The sequence below is a fragment of the Moschus berezovskii genome, chromosome 25 (assembly GCF_049115385.1).
Source record: "Moschus berezovskii isolate FMDL1 chromosome 25, NW_MosBer_1.0, whole genome shotgun sequence".
Taxonomy (NCBI): domain Eukaryota; kingdom Metazoa; phylum Chordata; class Mammalia; order Artiodactyla; family Moschidae; genus Moschus; species Moschus berezovskii.
In genome coordinates, this window is record NC_142484.1 from 25,647,155 (window position 1) to 25,665,000 (window position 17,846).

General features: G+C 40.6%; 1 protein-coding gene across 1 annotated transcript in view; it reads left to right on the top strand.

The window, feature by feature from the left end:
- The window catches only part of NELL1 (neural EGFL like 1), a 964,969-nt gene that overhangs the window by 909,070 nt on the left and 38,053 nt on the right, over positions 1-17,846 (top strand). Inside the window, exon 15 of the mRNA XM_055416043.2 lies at positions 4,670-4,810. Coding sequence (XP_055272018.2) covers positions 4,670-4,810 — 141 coding nt within the window. The remainder of the gene's footprint in view (positions 1-4,669; positions 4,811-17,846) is intronic.

Consider the following 17,846-nt stretch of genomic DNA (forward strand, 5'->3'; position numbering starts at 1 on the left):
CATTTAGAAACCTAAAGGATGTGTTAGGCCAAAGGACAGCATGAAGGAATGACCCAGGCATGAAGGAGTAAGATGGCAGTGGGCAGAAAAAGACCACGATGGAGTTGTCTGGAGCTGCATCGTTCCTCTCTATTCTTGATTTGACTGCCATGAGATAAGAATGGCAGTTTTCAAACTATGTTCATAGCCTTGTACACAACTCAGGACTTTTCAGGGACATAGTATCACAGGTCACTGATTGCCCCTGAACTGATGCCAATGGCAAGGCATGCGGAACAGGACTCCTAAGTACACTGTATCCATTATTTGTTATGTGCAAGTGTGCTAAGTTGCTTCAGTCGTCTCCGATTCTTTGTGACCCTATAGCCCACCAGGCTTCTCTGTCCCTGGGGATTCTCCAGGCAAGAAAGCTGGAATGGGTTGCCATGCCCTCCTCCAGTGAATCTTACCCACTGAGGGACTGAACCCATGGCTACTGCATTACAGGTGGATTCTTTACCGCTGAGCCATCAGGGAAGCCCATGTGCTTCATTTCAGTCACTCAGTCGTGTCTGACTCTTTGTGACTCCATGGAATGCTGCACACCAGGCTTCCCTGTCCATCATCATCACCCGGAGCTTGCTCAAACGTCTATCAAGTTGGTGATGCCATCCAACCATCTTATCCTCTGTCATCCACTTTTCCTCCTGTATTTAATCTTTCCCAGGATAAGGATTTTTTCCAAGGAGTCAGTTGGATGACTCACATGACCAATGTATTGGCGTTTCAACTTCGGCATCAGTCCTTCCAATGAATATTCAGGACTGATTTCCTTTAGAATTGACTGGTTTCATCTCCTTGCAGTCGAAGGGACTCTCAAGAGTCTTCTCCAACACCACAGTTCAAAAGCATCAATTCTTCGGCGCTCAGCTTTCTTTATGGTCTAGCTCTCATCCATACATGACTACTGGAAAAACAATAGCCTTGACTAGACAGACCTTTGTTGGCAAAGTAATGTCTTTGCTTTTTAATATGCTGTCTAGGTTGGTCATAGCTTTTCTTCCAAGGAACAAGCATCTTTGAATATCATGGCTGCAGTCACCATCTGCAGTGATTTTGGAGCCCAAAAATAAAGTCTCTCACTGTTTGCATTGTTTACCCATTTGCCATGAAATGATGGGACTGGATGGCATGATCTTAGTTTTCTGAATGTTGAGTTTTAAGCCAACATTTTCACTATCCTTTCACTTTCATCAAGAGGCTCTTTAGTTCTTCTTTGCTTTCTGCCATAAGGGTGGTGTCATCTGCGTATCTGAGGTTATTGATATTTCTCCCAGTAATCTTGATTCCAGCTTGTGCTTCAGCCAGCCTGGCATTTTTCATGATGTACTCTGCATATAAGTTAAATAAGCAGGGTGACGATATACAGCCTTGATGTACTCCTTTCCTGATTTGGAAATAGCCTGTTGTTCCATGTCATGTTCTAACTGTTGCTTCCTGACCTGCATACAGATTTCTCAGGAGGTAAGTTGGGTAGTCTGGTATTCCCATCTCTAATAATTTTCCACAGTTTGTTGTGATCCACACATTCAAAGACTTTGGCGTAGTCAATAAAGCAGAAGAAGGTGTTTATCTGGAAATCTCTTGCTTTTTCAATGATCCAGTGGATGTTGGCAATTTGGTCTCTTGTTCCTCCACCTTTTCTAAATCCTGCTTGAACATCTTGAAGTTCACAGTTCACGTACTGTTGAGCCTGACTAGGAGGATTTTGAGCATTACTTTGCTAGCATGTGAGATGAGTGCAATTGTGCATTAGTTTGAGCATTCTTTGACATTGCCTTTCTTGGGATTGGAATGAAACCTGACCTTTTCCAGTCCTGTGGCCACTGCTGAGTTTTCCAAATTTGCTTGCATATTGAGTGCAACACTTTAACAGCATCATCTTTCAGGATTTGAAATAGTTCAACTGGAATTCCATTATCCACTAGCTTTGTTCGAAGTGATGCTTCCTAAGGCCCACTTGACTTCACATTCCAGGATGTCTGTCTCTAGGTGTGTGATCACACCATTGTGGTTATCTGGGTCATAAAAATCTTTTTGTACAGTTCTGTGTATTCTTGCCACCTCTTCTTAATATCTTCTGCTTCTGTTAGGTCCATATGATTTCTGTCCTTTATCGAGCCCATCTTTGCATGAAATGTTCTCTTGATATCTCTAATTTTCTTGAAGAGATTTCTAGTCTTTCCCTTTCTGTTGTTTTCCTCTATTTCTTTGCATTGATCACTGAGGAAGGCTTTCTTATCTCTCCTTACTATTCTTTGGAACTCTGCATTCAGGTGCTTATATATTTCCTTTTCTCCTTTGCCTTTTGCTTCTCTTCTTTTCTCAATTATTTGTAAGCCCTCCTCACACAACCATTTTGCCTTTTTGCCTTTATTTTTCTTGGGGATGATCTTGATCACTCCCTCCTGTTCAACGTCATGAACCTCCATCCATAGTTTCTTAGGTACTCTGCCTATCAGATCTAATCCCTTTAATCTATCTGTTACTTCCACTGTATAATCGTAATGGATTTGATTTAGGTCATATCTGAATTTTCGCTACTTTTTTCAATTTAAGTCTGAATTTGGCAATAAGGAGTTCATGATCTGAGCCACAGTCAGCTCTTGGTCTTGTTTTTGCTCACTGTATATAGCTTCTCCATCTTTGGCTGCAAAGAATATAATCAATCTGATTTCAGCATTGACCATCTGGTGCTGTCTATCTGTAGGGTTGTCTCTTGTTTTGTGGGAAGAGGGTATCTGCTATGACCAGTGAGTTCTCTTGGCAAAATTTTGTTAGCCTTTTTCCTGCTTCAGTTTGCACTCTGAGGCCAAACTTGCCTGTTACTCCAGGTATCTCTTGACTTTCTGCTTTTGCGTTCCAGTCCCCTGTAATGAAAAGGACATCTTTTTTGGGTGTTAGTTCTAAAAGGTCTTGTAAGTCTTCATAGAACCGTTCAACTTCAGCTTCTTCAGCATCACTGATTTGGGGGTATAGGCTTTTATTACTATGACATTGAATGGTTTGCCTTGGAATCAAACAGAGATCATTCGGTTGTATTTCAGATTACAACCAAGTACTGCATTTTGGACACTTTTGTTGACTATGAGGGTGACTCCATTTCTTCACAGAAATTCTTGCCCACAGTAGTCGATATAATAGTCATCTAAATTAAATTCACTCATTCCAATCCATTTTCGTTTACTGATTCCTAAAATGTCAGTGTTCACTCTTGCCATCTCCTGTTTGACCACTTCCAATTTACCTTGATTCATGGACCAAACATTCCAATTTCCTTTTCAATATTGTTCTTACAGCATTGGACTTTACTTCCATCATCACTAACATCCACAACTTGGCGCTGTTTTCACTTTGGCTCTGTCTCTTCATTCTTTCTGAAGTTATTTATCCACTGTTCTCCAGTAGCATATAGGGTACCTACTGACCTGGGAAGTTGTCTTTCAGTGTCCTATCTTTTTGCTTTTTCATACTGTTTTCGGGATTCTCAAGACACAGATCCTGAAGTGGTTTGCCATTCCCTTTTCCAGTGGACCACATTGGGTCAGACAAGGCTGTGGCCCATGTGAATAGTTTGATTAGTTCTGTGACTATGGTTTTCATTCTATCATGTGGTTTTCATGTGCTATATATTAGTATTAATTTAATTTCTTTTCATATAAGACTGCTGTAGTATAGGTATTTCCAGGAGAAATACGGGAAGATTCCCAGCTAGCAATTGCTATATTCCAAGAAATAATTACCTGAAGAGGCTATGTAAGATGAGCTGAGCCTACCATGACAATCAATAGCTCATCTTTCTGCAGGGGTGACACTTTCCTTCAGCTCAGAGGCAAGTCTTTGGGCTAGAGAATCTGAGTGATCCATGCATTTGCTGATTCTATGAAGCCAGATTCTAGAGCAAATAGAGCCTAGAATATTTCGTTTAATGAGGAATGACTAAAGAACGAGTAGCTCTGATTAACTATCATAAATCAAGTCATTAAGTGAATCGGCAGTTGTAAACAGAGATAGAACAGTAGTTCCCAAATTGTGCTCCCCAAAACCTTTATTTCATAAGCTACAGTCCGAAGAAAAAGCACTCTTCAGCCAAATAAATATGGGAAACAGTGCATATTATGATTCTCCTCTCCAAGTTGCAGGGCATATAAATATGTTAAATCTCTGAGACTGAAATAAAAAAAATCATTAGCTTAACACTGTTTAAGATAGAGTTTCCTGGACTTATTTGTTCACAGAGATTTTCAAAGAATACCAAGCAATATCTGGAGTTACTCTTTTGGAATCATCAATTCAGAGAAGAATATTCTCTGAATGACAGACCTGTGCCAGACATCCTCAGTTTAGTTTTTGGTGATTCAGCATATGCAGGAAGAAATGTCTTCATGACCACCAGCTCTCATCCACTGTTCCGTTCATGAGAGAGCATCCAAAAAACGAAGCTTTCCTTTTGTTTGAATTCTGGGGAAAAAGATGGGACTTGGCTCTTCCAGTAACTTTCATTTTAGGTGACTAACCGGTTTTAATCAATATGTTGATATGAGTATGTTAGGTGTGTTAGGTGTTTATTAAAAGGTTAGTGTACAAAGAAATTAATGTCCTGGTGGGCTTGTGTTTTTCTCTGAGGCAGATATTGATGAATGTACAGAGGGGATCATTGAGTGCCACAACCATTCCCGCTGCGTTAACCTACCAGGGTGGTTCCACTGTGAGTGCAGAAGCGGTTTCCATGACGATGGGACCTATTCACTGTCCGGGGAGTCCTGTATTGGTAAGCAGCTTTCAGCCATGCCCTCCATCTCTTTGAACCTTTGCAGGAGAGGCAGCCTGCTTTGGTAGTCTATTCAGCTCCCAGTGTTAAAATATGACCCCTCACTGGTTAAACTCATCAGTTCTCAAATTTGCTCCCTCTATAATTCAGGGATCAGGCCAGGGATTATGCAATGTAGAGTTTTAGAACTATTATTCAAAAACTAGGGCAGTCAGAGGACAAAGCCTGAGTCTATAGGCTGTGGTGTTTCGTTCTTTCTGAAGGAAACCATGATGACTTGCTAGAATTTTTTGCAGTTTGAGATGCAGCTCCTTGGGAGAAAAGGAAATATTACTGGACATAGAAAGTTCAGTTTAAATCTCAGCTCTTGTACTACAAATGTCACTGCACCTCATCTGTGAATATATAAAAATGTGGATAATGATGCACATATTTATATTAGATTTAAATGGGATGCCATATATTTAAAGATTATAAGCTTTGGATTGATGCACAAATATAATAGAGTCAAATTAACCTTATTATTGTTGCTATTACTGCTGCCATCATCTTTGCAAGGTCTCCTTTAATCTCTTTTCTGCTTATGGTTCTGTTACCTGCTGAACAGAGGAAGTTAACAGATGGAGTTCTTCACCTTGAAGACCTTATACCTTTCATGAAATCCAAACAACTGATCAGAATGTAATTGTTTCCATGAGAACCTTAACCAATCCAGTTATTTCATGTCATGTGGACTCAGCTGTATTCTTAATGCTGATTTGAACTGACCCAGAGGGCAAGCATTCTGACCATGGGTTCTCAAAGTTCAGAATGCTGAATTAGAAAGTGGAAATTTGATTTTGAAAATCCATTGTCTCTGCTCACCGCATATCTTTTTTTTTCTAAAGGTTGCTGCTAAGAAGCAATCTGTTTTTACAACTTCTGCCCTGAGATGGGCTCTGAAGCAAAGATGAATTAGGGAACAGTAAACACATAGCTTGCCCATTGCAGTCTTGGTATTACTGTTGAAAGGCATGCAACGTAATTGTTGCAGGCATAGACCCTTGAGCCAGACTCTGTGTAGTCATATTCCAACTCTGTCATGACTAAGTATGTTGCAAGATCTTATCTAAACTGCACCTCAGTCATCATCTCATGTATGAAATGGAAATGTTCATAGGTTTCTGCATACTCAGCATTCTGTCTCATACTCCATCCCTATTCTTTTTATTGTCAAAGCAATGATTTGCAACTCTATGGAGAGCTTTGCATTTATCCTGGGTCTTCATATACTTCCTTTACACATGGCCAGGAACTTCTGTATATGTGCAGCTCATAGCAGACAGATGTTATGTGAATAGGAATAAATCAAATGGCTATTGTTATTGCAGATAAATATAATTTTGACATATGTGATATTACATTTGGGAGCTAAAAACAAAACTTTCACTTTTAAAAACTGTGTTTGATATCAATAAATAAATGCATAGCTTTTTGTTCATGAAAGACCATAGAGATCACCTCGTTGATGCAATTGACCACCACGGTGTCACACACTTCTGTACCTTTGCACGTGCCGACCCTCTCTGGATGGAATGAACAGAGCTCTGACTCAGGGATGACCCTCTCTTTTCCTGATCATGTTGATTCGAAAATGAATTTCTGTCCATTTCCCTAACTTCAGCTCAGATTTCACCAGATCGCTGTGAAGCATTCTTTGAAATCTTCATAGGAGTTAATCAGTCCTCTCCTCTGCTAACTCTAGAGCTTCTATCCTGGCATATGTTTCTGTAGCTGTTCTACTGTTCGGTTTATTGTTCTGTTCAGTTCAGTTCAGTTCAGTCGCTCAGTCGTGTCCAACTCTCAAGTCTGTAAACATAAAATAAGTTTTATTGTTCTGTTTCTCCAGCGAGATGCTTTGGTAATTGGTGTTCAGTAAATGAGAAAATGCAACCATAGTTCATCTGTCCAATAAAGAGATACAGTCACAGAATGGGTACCACATTGCTTCTGGCCTCACAGGTTATTTGATACAAGTAGAGACACAAGCCTAGGTCAAAGGTGACCCTACATCCCAAATGCCAGGGACGATCCCACTTCCTGCCTGTTCTGATGTAATTATCAGTCATGCACTGTCACTGTCATAAATGTGCCTGCTAGGATGACAGATGTCATGACCACCTCACCTACTGATCTCTCTCTGCCATGCTGAGTGGTGCGCCTGGGGAAAGAGAGCTCTGCCTCCCTGGGGATGCACTTTCTTCATCCATGAACTGATTCCAGTTCTGCACAGGAAGACACTGGTAAACTGGAGTCCTTGGCAAGGAACTAGGGTTGTTTTTATTAGTAACGTTTTAAATTTGGATAATTGTTAATCTGAATTCCTTTTCCTCACTAAAAATAGCTTTGTTAATGAGTCTTACTAAGAACAGGAATCTGACCATCATTTAGGTTTTTTTTTTCTCTTGGTAATTGAAAGCACTGTTGGTTCTGAACGTTTCTTGGCATAATAGATGTATAAATATGATCATATCACTTTCTTGTTATATCCTTCTAATGCCTTCCCAGTAAATGTAAAATAAATTTCTAACTCTTTGCATGGTCTTTCCTCCAGGCTTTAGGTGACTTTGTCCCTGTCCACTTACTGGGCTTTCTCTTATATACGTTAGCCTTTCTGATCTTTTCATGTCTTGCACATGACAGTGAAATCACCTGGTTTTCGGGCCTTTGCCGGAACACTGTCTGGAACACTCAATATCTGTTTTCTTGCATGATTTTAAAATGAAATATAGCTGATTTACAACGTTACATTAATTTCACATGTATAGCATGCATGTGTGCTAAGTTGTTTCAATCATGTCCGACTCTTTGCAACCCTATGGACTGTAGCCTGCCAGGGATTCCTCTGTCCGTGGGATTCTTCAGGCAAGAATACTGGAGTGAGTAGCATGCCCTCCTCCAGGGGATCTTCCCAACCCAGGGGTTGAACTCACATCTTCGATGGCTCCTGCACTGGCAGACGGGTTCTTTACCACTAGCATCACCTGGGAAGCCTGTGTATAGCATAGTGATTTTTTTTTTCTTTGCAGATTATATTCCATTAAAAGTTATTACAAGATACTGGAAATAATTTCCGGTGCTATACAACCAATCCTTGTTATCTATTTTATATATAGTAGTTTGTATCTGTTAATCTCATACTCCTATTTGTCCCTCCCTCCTTCCACTTCCCTTTTGGTATCCCAAAGTTCGTTTTCCATGTTTGTGAGTCTGTTTTGTAAATAAGTTCATTTGTATCATTTTTTTAGATTCTGCATGTAATTGATATCATATATTCTTTTCCTTTCTCTGACATTTCACTTAGTATAATGTTCTCTCCATCCATCCATGTTGCTGCAAAAGGCAGTGGTTTGTTCCTTTTTTATGACTGAATAATATTCCATTATGTGTATGTGTGTACACACACATATATACCACGTCTTCTTAAGCTGATCATTTGTTGATGCATGCTTGGGTTGCTTCCATGTCTTGCCTTTTGCAAATAAGTGCTACTATGAACATCAAATGCATGTATCTTTTCACATTAAAGTTTTTGTTTTTCCAGATGTATACCCAGGAGTGGAGTTGCTAGATCACATGATAGTTCTATTTTTACTTTTCAAAGGAACCTTCATACTGCATTCCACAGTGCATGCCTGCATGCTGAGTCACTTCAGTCATGTCCAACTCTTTGCGACTTTATGGACTATGGCCCCATGAGGCTCCTCTGTCCATGGGGATTCTCTAGGCAAGAACACTGAAGTGGGTTGCCATGCCCTCCTCCTGGGGATCTTCCTGACCCAGGGATCAGACTCATGTCTCTTACATCTTTTGCACTGCTGTGAGGGTTCTTAACCACTGAGCCACCAGGGAAGCCCATTCTACAGTGGCTACACCGATTTACATTCCCACCAGAAGTATAGGAAGTTCCCCTTTTCTTAACACCTTCTCTAGTACTTATTATTTGTAAACTTCTTTCTTCATTTAATTCTTAGCTCAAATGCCACTTTTTTGAGGAGACTCTCCCTGACCATTTTATCTGGAGTAGTTGCTTCATTATGTCACTCTCTTTTATGCCTTTTATAGCATTATTTTGTTTTCATATGTGTCGTGCGTGTGCATATGTGTAACTGTCTCCTGCACAAATGTGCAGATTCTCGGAGGGCAGAAACCTTGTCTGCATTTCACTACTGTACATTCGTTGCTTTACCGTGTACACACAATGTAGGCATTCAATGCATATGTGTCAAATGATTGAAGGAATAGATAGAACTCTATCAGGACAAGTTTATCTTGTATTGGGGCTGACACAACTAGTTGTGTAGACTGCAGTGAGTAACATAAGATGCTAAACATCACAACATCATGTGAGTCTTTTGTTTCAGAAAAAAAGTATTTATTAAGAACAACCATTACACCAGTACTGTGTTAAGCCTTCTGGGAATATGGGTTTGAAGAAGATGAGATCTCTGTTCTTGGGGGATTTATAACTTGAAATATTCTGAATCATAATAACGTATCTTAATAGGGCTGAAAATCAGCACATAAAATAAGCTGTAAATAACATCAGCTACTAATGCTTACATTTGAAAGCAATAGTGGCATCTAAGACAGTCTTCTTTTGAGTGTTTTAGGAACGTGCACTCAGCTATGCTTTTTCCCCAGACAATAGCAGGGATGGCATATGTTGAAATCTAAAATGTGGCAGTTGCAGGCTTTTAAGGGAACAGTCACATGTCACTCCATGCCATTTTTCTTAGATGAGAACACTGCTGTATTGACTTCATCAGTTACTGTAAACATCTCATGTTAGTAATGTCATAAAGAACAGCACCCTTGCAAGATGTCCTATTGCCTCTTTCTCCTAAAGTATACTGATCATGCAGTTGAAGAAATGACTAGTTTAGGTATTGTAGAGACAGACAGAATCATCCTTCTTGGGGAGTTTATCAGAGTCTCCTTTGTTTCCCTGTCTTGCTCTCATTTGCTTGTTTATAATTCCAGGAGAGATGGACACACAAAGATTTACTAGCCGGTGTTTACTGGGACGATCCTCTGGAGAAGGGCATGGTTACCCACTGCAGTATTCTTGTCTGGGGAGTTCCAGGGACAGAGGAGCCTGGTGGGCTACAGTCCATGTGGTCACAAAGAGTTGGACACGACTGAGCGCCTAACACTTTCATTTGTCACATTTATTGAAGGAGATGACAGTGCTGCCTTGTTACTGTAGGGTCCAGTACTCTGTGTTTGGAGGCAGTGGTGGGAGTCAGTGATTCTCAGTATTAACATAGAAGCTCCGAGCAGTTCCTTTTTATCCAGGCATAGCTATCTCGGTCATTTGGAAATGAAAATATATATTAACAATGCCATGTATGAAGAGCAGAATTTTACATATTTTGAAAATGAGATTCTAACTCCCTTGGATGTCAGTCAGTCTCTATGATTTGCTTCTGCCTTTGAATCGTTATTTTCCTCTGCTCCCTCTCATGCTTAACATAGATTCTCAAGCCTCCTCAAATATTTCTTCCTGTCTTTTCAAATCCTGCAATCTTTACTCCTTTGATTGTATGCTTTCCCCTGTCTCTCTATCCCAGCTTCTGCTTGTTGAAATCCTGATGTTTTACCCCCTGAACCAGGGATTCTTAAATTTGCTCCACAGTAGATTCACCTGCATAGCTTTTTAAATATACTTACAATGGGATATCACACAACTAGAGATTCTCATTCAGTTGGTCTGTTACTGGATAGTCAAGTCATTTTTTAATGTCTACAAGTGAGTGAAAAAGTTAGCTTAAAACTCAACATTCAGAAAACCAAGATCATGGCATCTGGTCCCATCACTTCATGGTAAATAGATGGGGAAGCAATGGAAACAGTGACAGACTTCATTTATTTGGTCTCCAAAATCACTGCAGATGGTGACTGCAGGCATGAATTAAAAAAATGCTTGCTCCTTAGAAGAAAAACTATGACAAACCTAGACAGAATGTTAAAAAGCAGAGACATGACTTTACCAACAAAGGTCTGTCTAGTCAAAGCTATGGTTTTCCCAGTAGTCAGGTATGGATGTGAGACTTGGACTGTAAAGAAAGTTGAGCACTGAAGAATTGATTCTTTTGAATTGTGGTGTTGGCGAAGACTCTTGAGAGGAGGGAGAAGACTGCAAGGAGGTCAAACCAGTCCATCCTAAAGGAAATCAGTCCTGAATATTCATTGGAAGGACTGATGCTGAAGTTGAAACGCCAATACTTTGGCCACCTGATGTGAAGAACCGACTCATTGGAAAAGACCCTGATGCTGGGAAGGATTGAAGGCGGGAGGAGAAGGGGATGACAGAGGATGAGATGGTTGGATGGCATCACTGACGCGATGGACATGAGTTTGAGTAAGCTCCGGGATTTGGTGATGGACAGGGAGACCTGGTGTGCTGCAGTTCATGGGGTCACAAAGAGTTGGACATGACTGAATGACTGAAATGAACTTAACAAGTGATTAGAAAGAATTTTAAATTAACAGAGACACTCTCATAGCTCTCTAATAATAATAAAATTGCCTACCTTTTATATGTTGTCACAGCCATGTGTTTGCACCTGTTCTATGGAACTTAGCAGATTAAGTTTGTTGTCTTCATCGATTCTTTATAACTTATAGACATGTAGCTATTCTTTGGGATGTGGCACCTCTTGGCCCCCCATTATGGTCTCCTCTATGGGACTCGGTTGTATGAAGTAAGTTCCCAGACTCTGGAGTCTGCTCTCGGGTCACAGTAAACAGCCTGTTGAGGATCTACTTGTCAGAGCAGCTGCTGCAACCAGTGTGAATATGTAAAGCAACATAAACAACCAGAAAATGTCCCACTTGAGCCTCTTGGGAAGGGGGTTTCACCTTTAATTGATTGATGTGTCAGAATTGAAGTGGTCTACGAATGATCTGGGCTCTTCTGTCATTGCCCAGTGCCTGGTTCTCATAGGAGTGGAAATAAAAAGAGGTAGAGCCTGGAGATGCCCCCTGTGATGAACCTTACTGAGGCGGGTGGAGGATTATGAAGCCTTAGCGAGTAACAGTATGATACATACAGAAGAGGCCAGTTTCAAGTATATATGGGATTGCTGGGATTCAGATTCCAACTAGGCCACTTTCTAGCTGAGTTGCCTTTAGCAAATGATTTAACCTCTCTAAACCTTAGCTTCCTCCATATACGATGATTAAATAAAATTTCCTCATGGATTTTTTTTTTTTTTGTAATATAAGTGCTTCTATATGCAAAAATCTTAGCAAGTAGTAGGTAGTATGAGTCAACATTTAACTTTTCTTGTCTGTCCGATGAAGACAGCAACAGTGATTCTAACAAGAGCTAACATTTATGGAGAGCTTACTTTCTGCCAGGCATTGAGCAATTTACAGAAGTGCCAACTTCGTAAGTTGCTGTGAGGATTAAATAAGCTAACATAGGGGAAAAAACCATCCATGCCAAAGTATTTTCTTGAAATAGCCCCTGTCCCCCAACCCTCCTTGATAATATTTAAGAATATCTTATTAACTTCAAAGTTGACACTTGTTGCCAAAGAACTTAAGATTTGGTTTTCAGGCAAGTAATAAATGAACTATTATTTAAGGCACTTCCCAAAGGCCCTGTGACTGTTTTAAATAGCTTTATGCATTTAACTAGCAGTAGGCTGCAGTCCATGGGGTCACTAAGAGACACGACTGAGCCACTTTACTTTCACTTTTCCTTTCATGCATTGGAGAAGGAAATGGCAACCCACTCTAGTACTCTTGCCTGGAGAATCCAGGGACAGGGGAGCCTGTGGGCTGCCGTCTATGGGGTCGCACAGAGTCGGACATGACTGAAGCGACTTAGCAGCAGCAGCAGTGTGAAGTATGTGGGGCTATTGTTTGGTGACTCAGAGGACCTCAGCTGCGTGGCATAAAATTGCCACCTTTGAATGGACAGAGAAACAGGGACAGATACACCTGGGTCTGGAAATAATATGGAAAAGGACTGGTATAGTCGGGACACAGAATAGAGAAAGAATACTTCCCAGCTTCTAGTGGAGGAAATATTCTGGGTCCCCTAGAAAGAGCCTTATAGTGGGTATTAACACAGAGTTGCAAATGTTAAATCAGATGAGAAACGTGTTCTCTAAGACCTCTGCAAGTTTCCTGCTTCCCTGCACATCCAGCCATGCATATATAAGCCTGGAGCTGCTTAACTATAAGTCAAATTGGGTATATTTGGGGGACTTCTCAAGGAAGGCAGATGGCCTTCCTCAGTTTTTATTATAAACATTTCAAAAATATAATTTCACAAAATGATGTCAGAATAATATTTATCTCACTAAAGTCAGGTGTGAACCTAAGGGTCATTGGTCACCCTCAGCCTATCTGGGCTGACACAGCAGGACTATGCAATGTTATCCACTTCAGTTCTAAAACTAAAGACATTTCAGGGAATTATTCTAACAGACCTCAAACTAACTATAGAAAGTATCCTTTAAGTCACCCCTGGCCCAGATTAGTATCTTTTCAATGACAAACACATTCCTAATGGAAGTGTGACCAGCCATGGAGCAGATGAAACAACTTGGAGCCATGCCCTGAAGGTGTGCACAGTATATAGAGAGCTGGGAACCTTGATCTAAATGGAAATCACGTGGGCAATGAGGAAGAGGAAGAACACTAGAAAATTATTGAAAAGCAAGTCTTCACAAGGGTTGTGATGCTGTTATACTTATTATATCCACAAAAATAAACCTGCTATGGTCTTATTAGGTGCTAGAAAGGATGCAGAGAATTCACCCCTTATGGACTTTACCAAGTTGGAGACAAAAATCAATAGACAGGAAACAACCAATAGCATTCTGATACAGGTTATCATCTTAGGTGTGTGTTAGTAACTCAGTCATGTTCAACTCTTTGCAACCCACGAACTGTAACCCCCAGGCTTCTCTGTCCATGGGATTTTCCAGGCAGGAATACTGGAGTGGGTTGCTGTGCCCCTCTCCATGGGATCTTCCTGACCCAGGGATCAAACCTGGGTCTCTGGCATTGTAGGTTGATTCTTTACCATCTGAGCCACCGGAGAAGCCCTTATAATTAACTTTAAATATATGGTCAAAACTGTAAGTTTGTAGGTAATTATGGAGGAGAGTAATCAGAGAAAAATGGAGAACAGTCAGACCAGATTGCGTGGGGGTGATTAGACTTGAAGGATGGAAAGATTAAAAAAATGAATATTAGTAATAGGGAAGATTATATGATTACTTCATATTCATCACTCATAAAATCTTCACATTTTCTAACTGATTTTATCCTCAAAACAACCCATCAGGTGGGAATTTTGATAATCTCTGCTTGATGGACAAAAACTGAGGTACATAAAGGTTTGATAAATTTCTGCTGGTCATCCAGCTATTAACTGGTAGATTTCTTCTTCCAGAAAGTGTTCATCAATATCCTAAGAACTGTGTACATGTTTAATATTTTTGAAATATTAAACAACAGGAATAGTGCTTTCTTTATTGCCCAATAAAGTCTTGCTGCAAAAAATGGTACTATAAAAGCCATATTTTTATGTATTTAATGCCAACCGTGTATCATTTCACTTTCAGAAATCCTTTATAGGTAGCAAATGAGGGGAAATAGATCAAGTAGCACAGTCATGTGTGAAAGAGCCCACGTTCTTTTTATTCGCTCAAAGGGCTCTGTCAGTTGTATATTAATTGTAGGTAATTTGTGAAAGGCTTAAATTAAGGGTGTCAGTGGTGATCACTATTCAGATAATTGCCTCATTTTCTACTTCACTGTGTGCTAATAGATACACACCTGGTATAAAGCCCATAATTTTTCAATTTTTTTGTTGGAGTATAATTGCCTTACAATGTTGTGTTAGTTTCTACTGAACAATGAAGTGAATTGGCTATATGTAAATACATATCCCCTTCCTCTTCGGTCTCCCTGCCACGGATAAAGAAATGTGGAATGTATATATATTATGGAATATTCAGTTCAGTTCAGTCACTCAGTCATGTCCGACTCTTTGCCACCCCATGAACCGCAGCACACCCGGCCTCCCTGTCCATCACCAACTCCTGGAGTCCACCCAAACCCATGTCCATCGAGTCAGTGATGCCACCTAGCCATCTCATCCTCTGTCGTCTCCTTCTCCTCCTGCCCTCAGTCTTTCCCATCATTAGGGTTTTTCAAATGAGTCAGCTCTTTGCATCAGGTGGCCAAAGTTACTTAGCCATAAAAAGAAATGAAACTGGGTCATTTGTAGAGATGTGGGTGTGCGTGGAGTCTGACGTAGAGAATGAAGTAAGTCAGAAAGAGAAAAACAAGTATTGTACACTAATGGGTACATGTGGAATCTAGAAAAATGGTACTGCTGCTGCTAAGTTACATCAGTCGTGTCCGACTCTATGCGATCCCATACACGACAGCCTACCAGGCTCCACCGTACCTGGGATTCTCCAGGCAAGAACACTGGAGTGGGTTGCCATTTCCTTTTCCAATGCATGCAAGTGAAAAGTGAAAGTGAATTCGCTCAGTTATGCTGGACTCAGCGACCCCATGGACTGCAGCCTATCAGGCTCCTCCGTCCATGGGATTTTCCAGGCAAGAGTACTGGAGTGGGTTGCCATTGCCTTCTCCAGAAAAATGGTACAGATGAGTGTAATTTTTAAGTTTAGTTTATGTGTGTGTACAGAGGAAATAAGATTTTACTCCACACCACAGTATTTTAAGGTTCATCACATATTTGTACAAAAGAGAAAGATCTAGGGTGATGGTCATCAAAGAGGTCACCTGAGTGTATCAGTCATCAGTGCATTTCCATTCTGCGAGCTGGAGGCTGTGGGAACTTCCAGTATTGCTGCAAGGTATCAGGTCACAGACAGGTAGAGCCAAAGCTTGAGAATCAGAAAGGCAGAGATACTTGAAGAGCTGGAGCTGGCTTGCACTCTGCTCAGCTTCTGGGATATGGATGTTCAGTTTCCTGTTCCCAGTTTCATTGAAAGCACAATCCTGCTTTGCAGGCCTGTATTTTTAACTAGAGCCTGGTTTCTGCCTGGCAAAAGAGAACAAGAACAAAGTAATTGTCACTATCTGAAGCTTTTCCTTTTCCCTGCAGTTAACATGAATTGTTCAAACCAGACTGGGGTGATGCTTTCAACAGAACATTTATCAGAGTCTGGATGTTAGGACACAAATGCTGGGATATTTTTCAGCAGAGGCTTTACTCATAAATATATTTGGGACATTCTACCTTATGTAGAATCAAGGTGGCTTGTGAACTGCAGGACTTTTCAGAGCCTTTATGTTGAGAGTGTCCGGAATTTATTTGGCTTTAAACCCTTTTCCCTTCTTAAGCATCCTGTGGATTTGGCACTTTGCAGAATATACTAACTGAAAACTCAAGAATGAATATAGCCCCCTCTAAAGTTTCTGGAAAACCTATTTGTTCAGTATCATTGAATAATGTGTTGTTCAAAATAGTTTTTTCTCTCAGTTCTGCAATGAAATGTTCTGGGGCATAATTGTTCCTTAAGTACCAACAATTTTTATGTATTTCTATTACTAATTTTGCTATAAGACAATCATTTGACTGACTTTTTGTCTCTTGCATTCTTCTTTTACTGTGATTATTAACAATGTATTGAATAATCTTACATTTACTGTCATGTATTGAGTAATATTCTAAAGGTTTATTGGGGCATACCTGTTTTGTCCCAAAGCTAAATTGTCCCAGTCCCTACATTTTCAACACCTTTTTCTCCTTTGAATTAGTGTATTTTATGTCTTTCGTGTATTACAACCTAACCAGTAATTTTTTAAATGCTATCTAGAAGATTGTTTTCTTTTCTACTGTGTTAAATGAAGACTTGGGAGTTCAATGTCTCTGGCTACAGCAACTCAGAAGCAGTAATTAGAAGCCAATTGCCTCTTTAGGCTCTCGGGATATAAAGAAGGATGATACAGGTCTCCAGGGGTGCTGCATGACGATTCTGTGTTGTGTGAGTCAACCCAATGGCAGTCCTGAAAAAATGAAGCAAGTCAGATGGGAGCTATGAGGAGGCTTTTCTTGGAGGCAGAGATGGGGTCATGCAGTGACTGTATAAGAAAGTAACAGTTGTGTGATACACAAAGAAAATGACTGAGTTTTTTCCCCCTAAAAAAGTGCAATTGTGGGTTTTCTGTAAGGTCTTCTCCTTCAATGTGAACTTGGCATATTTAGAAAGATCAAGCAACAATAGAAGCCCTTTGATTTTTCTGGCACAGGATCTTGAAGCTGCTGCTGCTGCTGCTAAGTCACTTCAGCTGTGTCTGACTCTGTGTGACCCCATAGATGGAAGCCCACCAGGCTCCCCTGTCCCTGGGATTCTCCAGGCAAGAACACTGGAGTGGGTTGCCATTTCCTTCTCCAATGTGTGAAAGTGAAAAGTGAAAGTGAAGTCGCTCAGTCGTGTCCGACCCCTAGCGACCCCATGGACTGCAGCCCACCAGGCTCCTCCATCCATGGGGTTTTCCAGGCAAGAGTACTGGAGTGGCTTGCCATTGCCTTCTCCGTGTCTTCTTGAAGAGTTAGTGCCAAATGAGTGACAAGAGAATGACTAAGGGGGGAAGTGTTTCTAAAAATAGTTCCTAATATTACTTCCTAAGAACTCAGGAAGCTGAGTTTCATGGCGCTTAGGGCAGAGGTTCTAGAAGTGTGACCCTTAGACCAGCAGTTTCATCAGCATCACCTGGGAAGTTGTGAGAAATGAAAATTCTCTACCCCACCCTAGACCTACTGAATAAGCAAACCTGGGAGTGGGCATGGTGATCTATTTTTTAATGCTCCCTCTTTAGTGGATTCTGATGTTCATTCAAGTTTGAAAACCAGTTTGTCTTTTGTTTCACTTAAAGGCTTCAGGGTGTCCATGAATGCCCTGAACCTGTGTGCAAGTTTGTGTATATGTGTGATCATGCCTCTTTTGGAGGAAGCAGTACCGTATTTTTCACTTGGGGTCTCAGAATA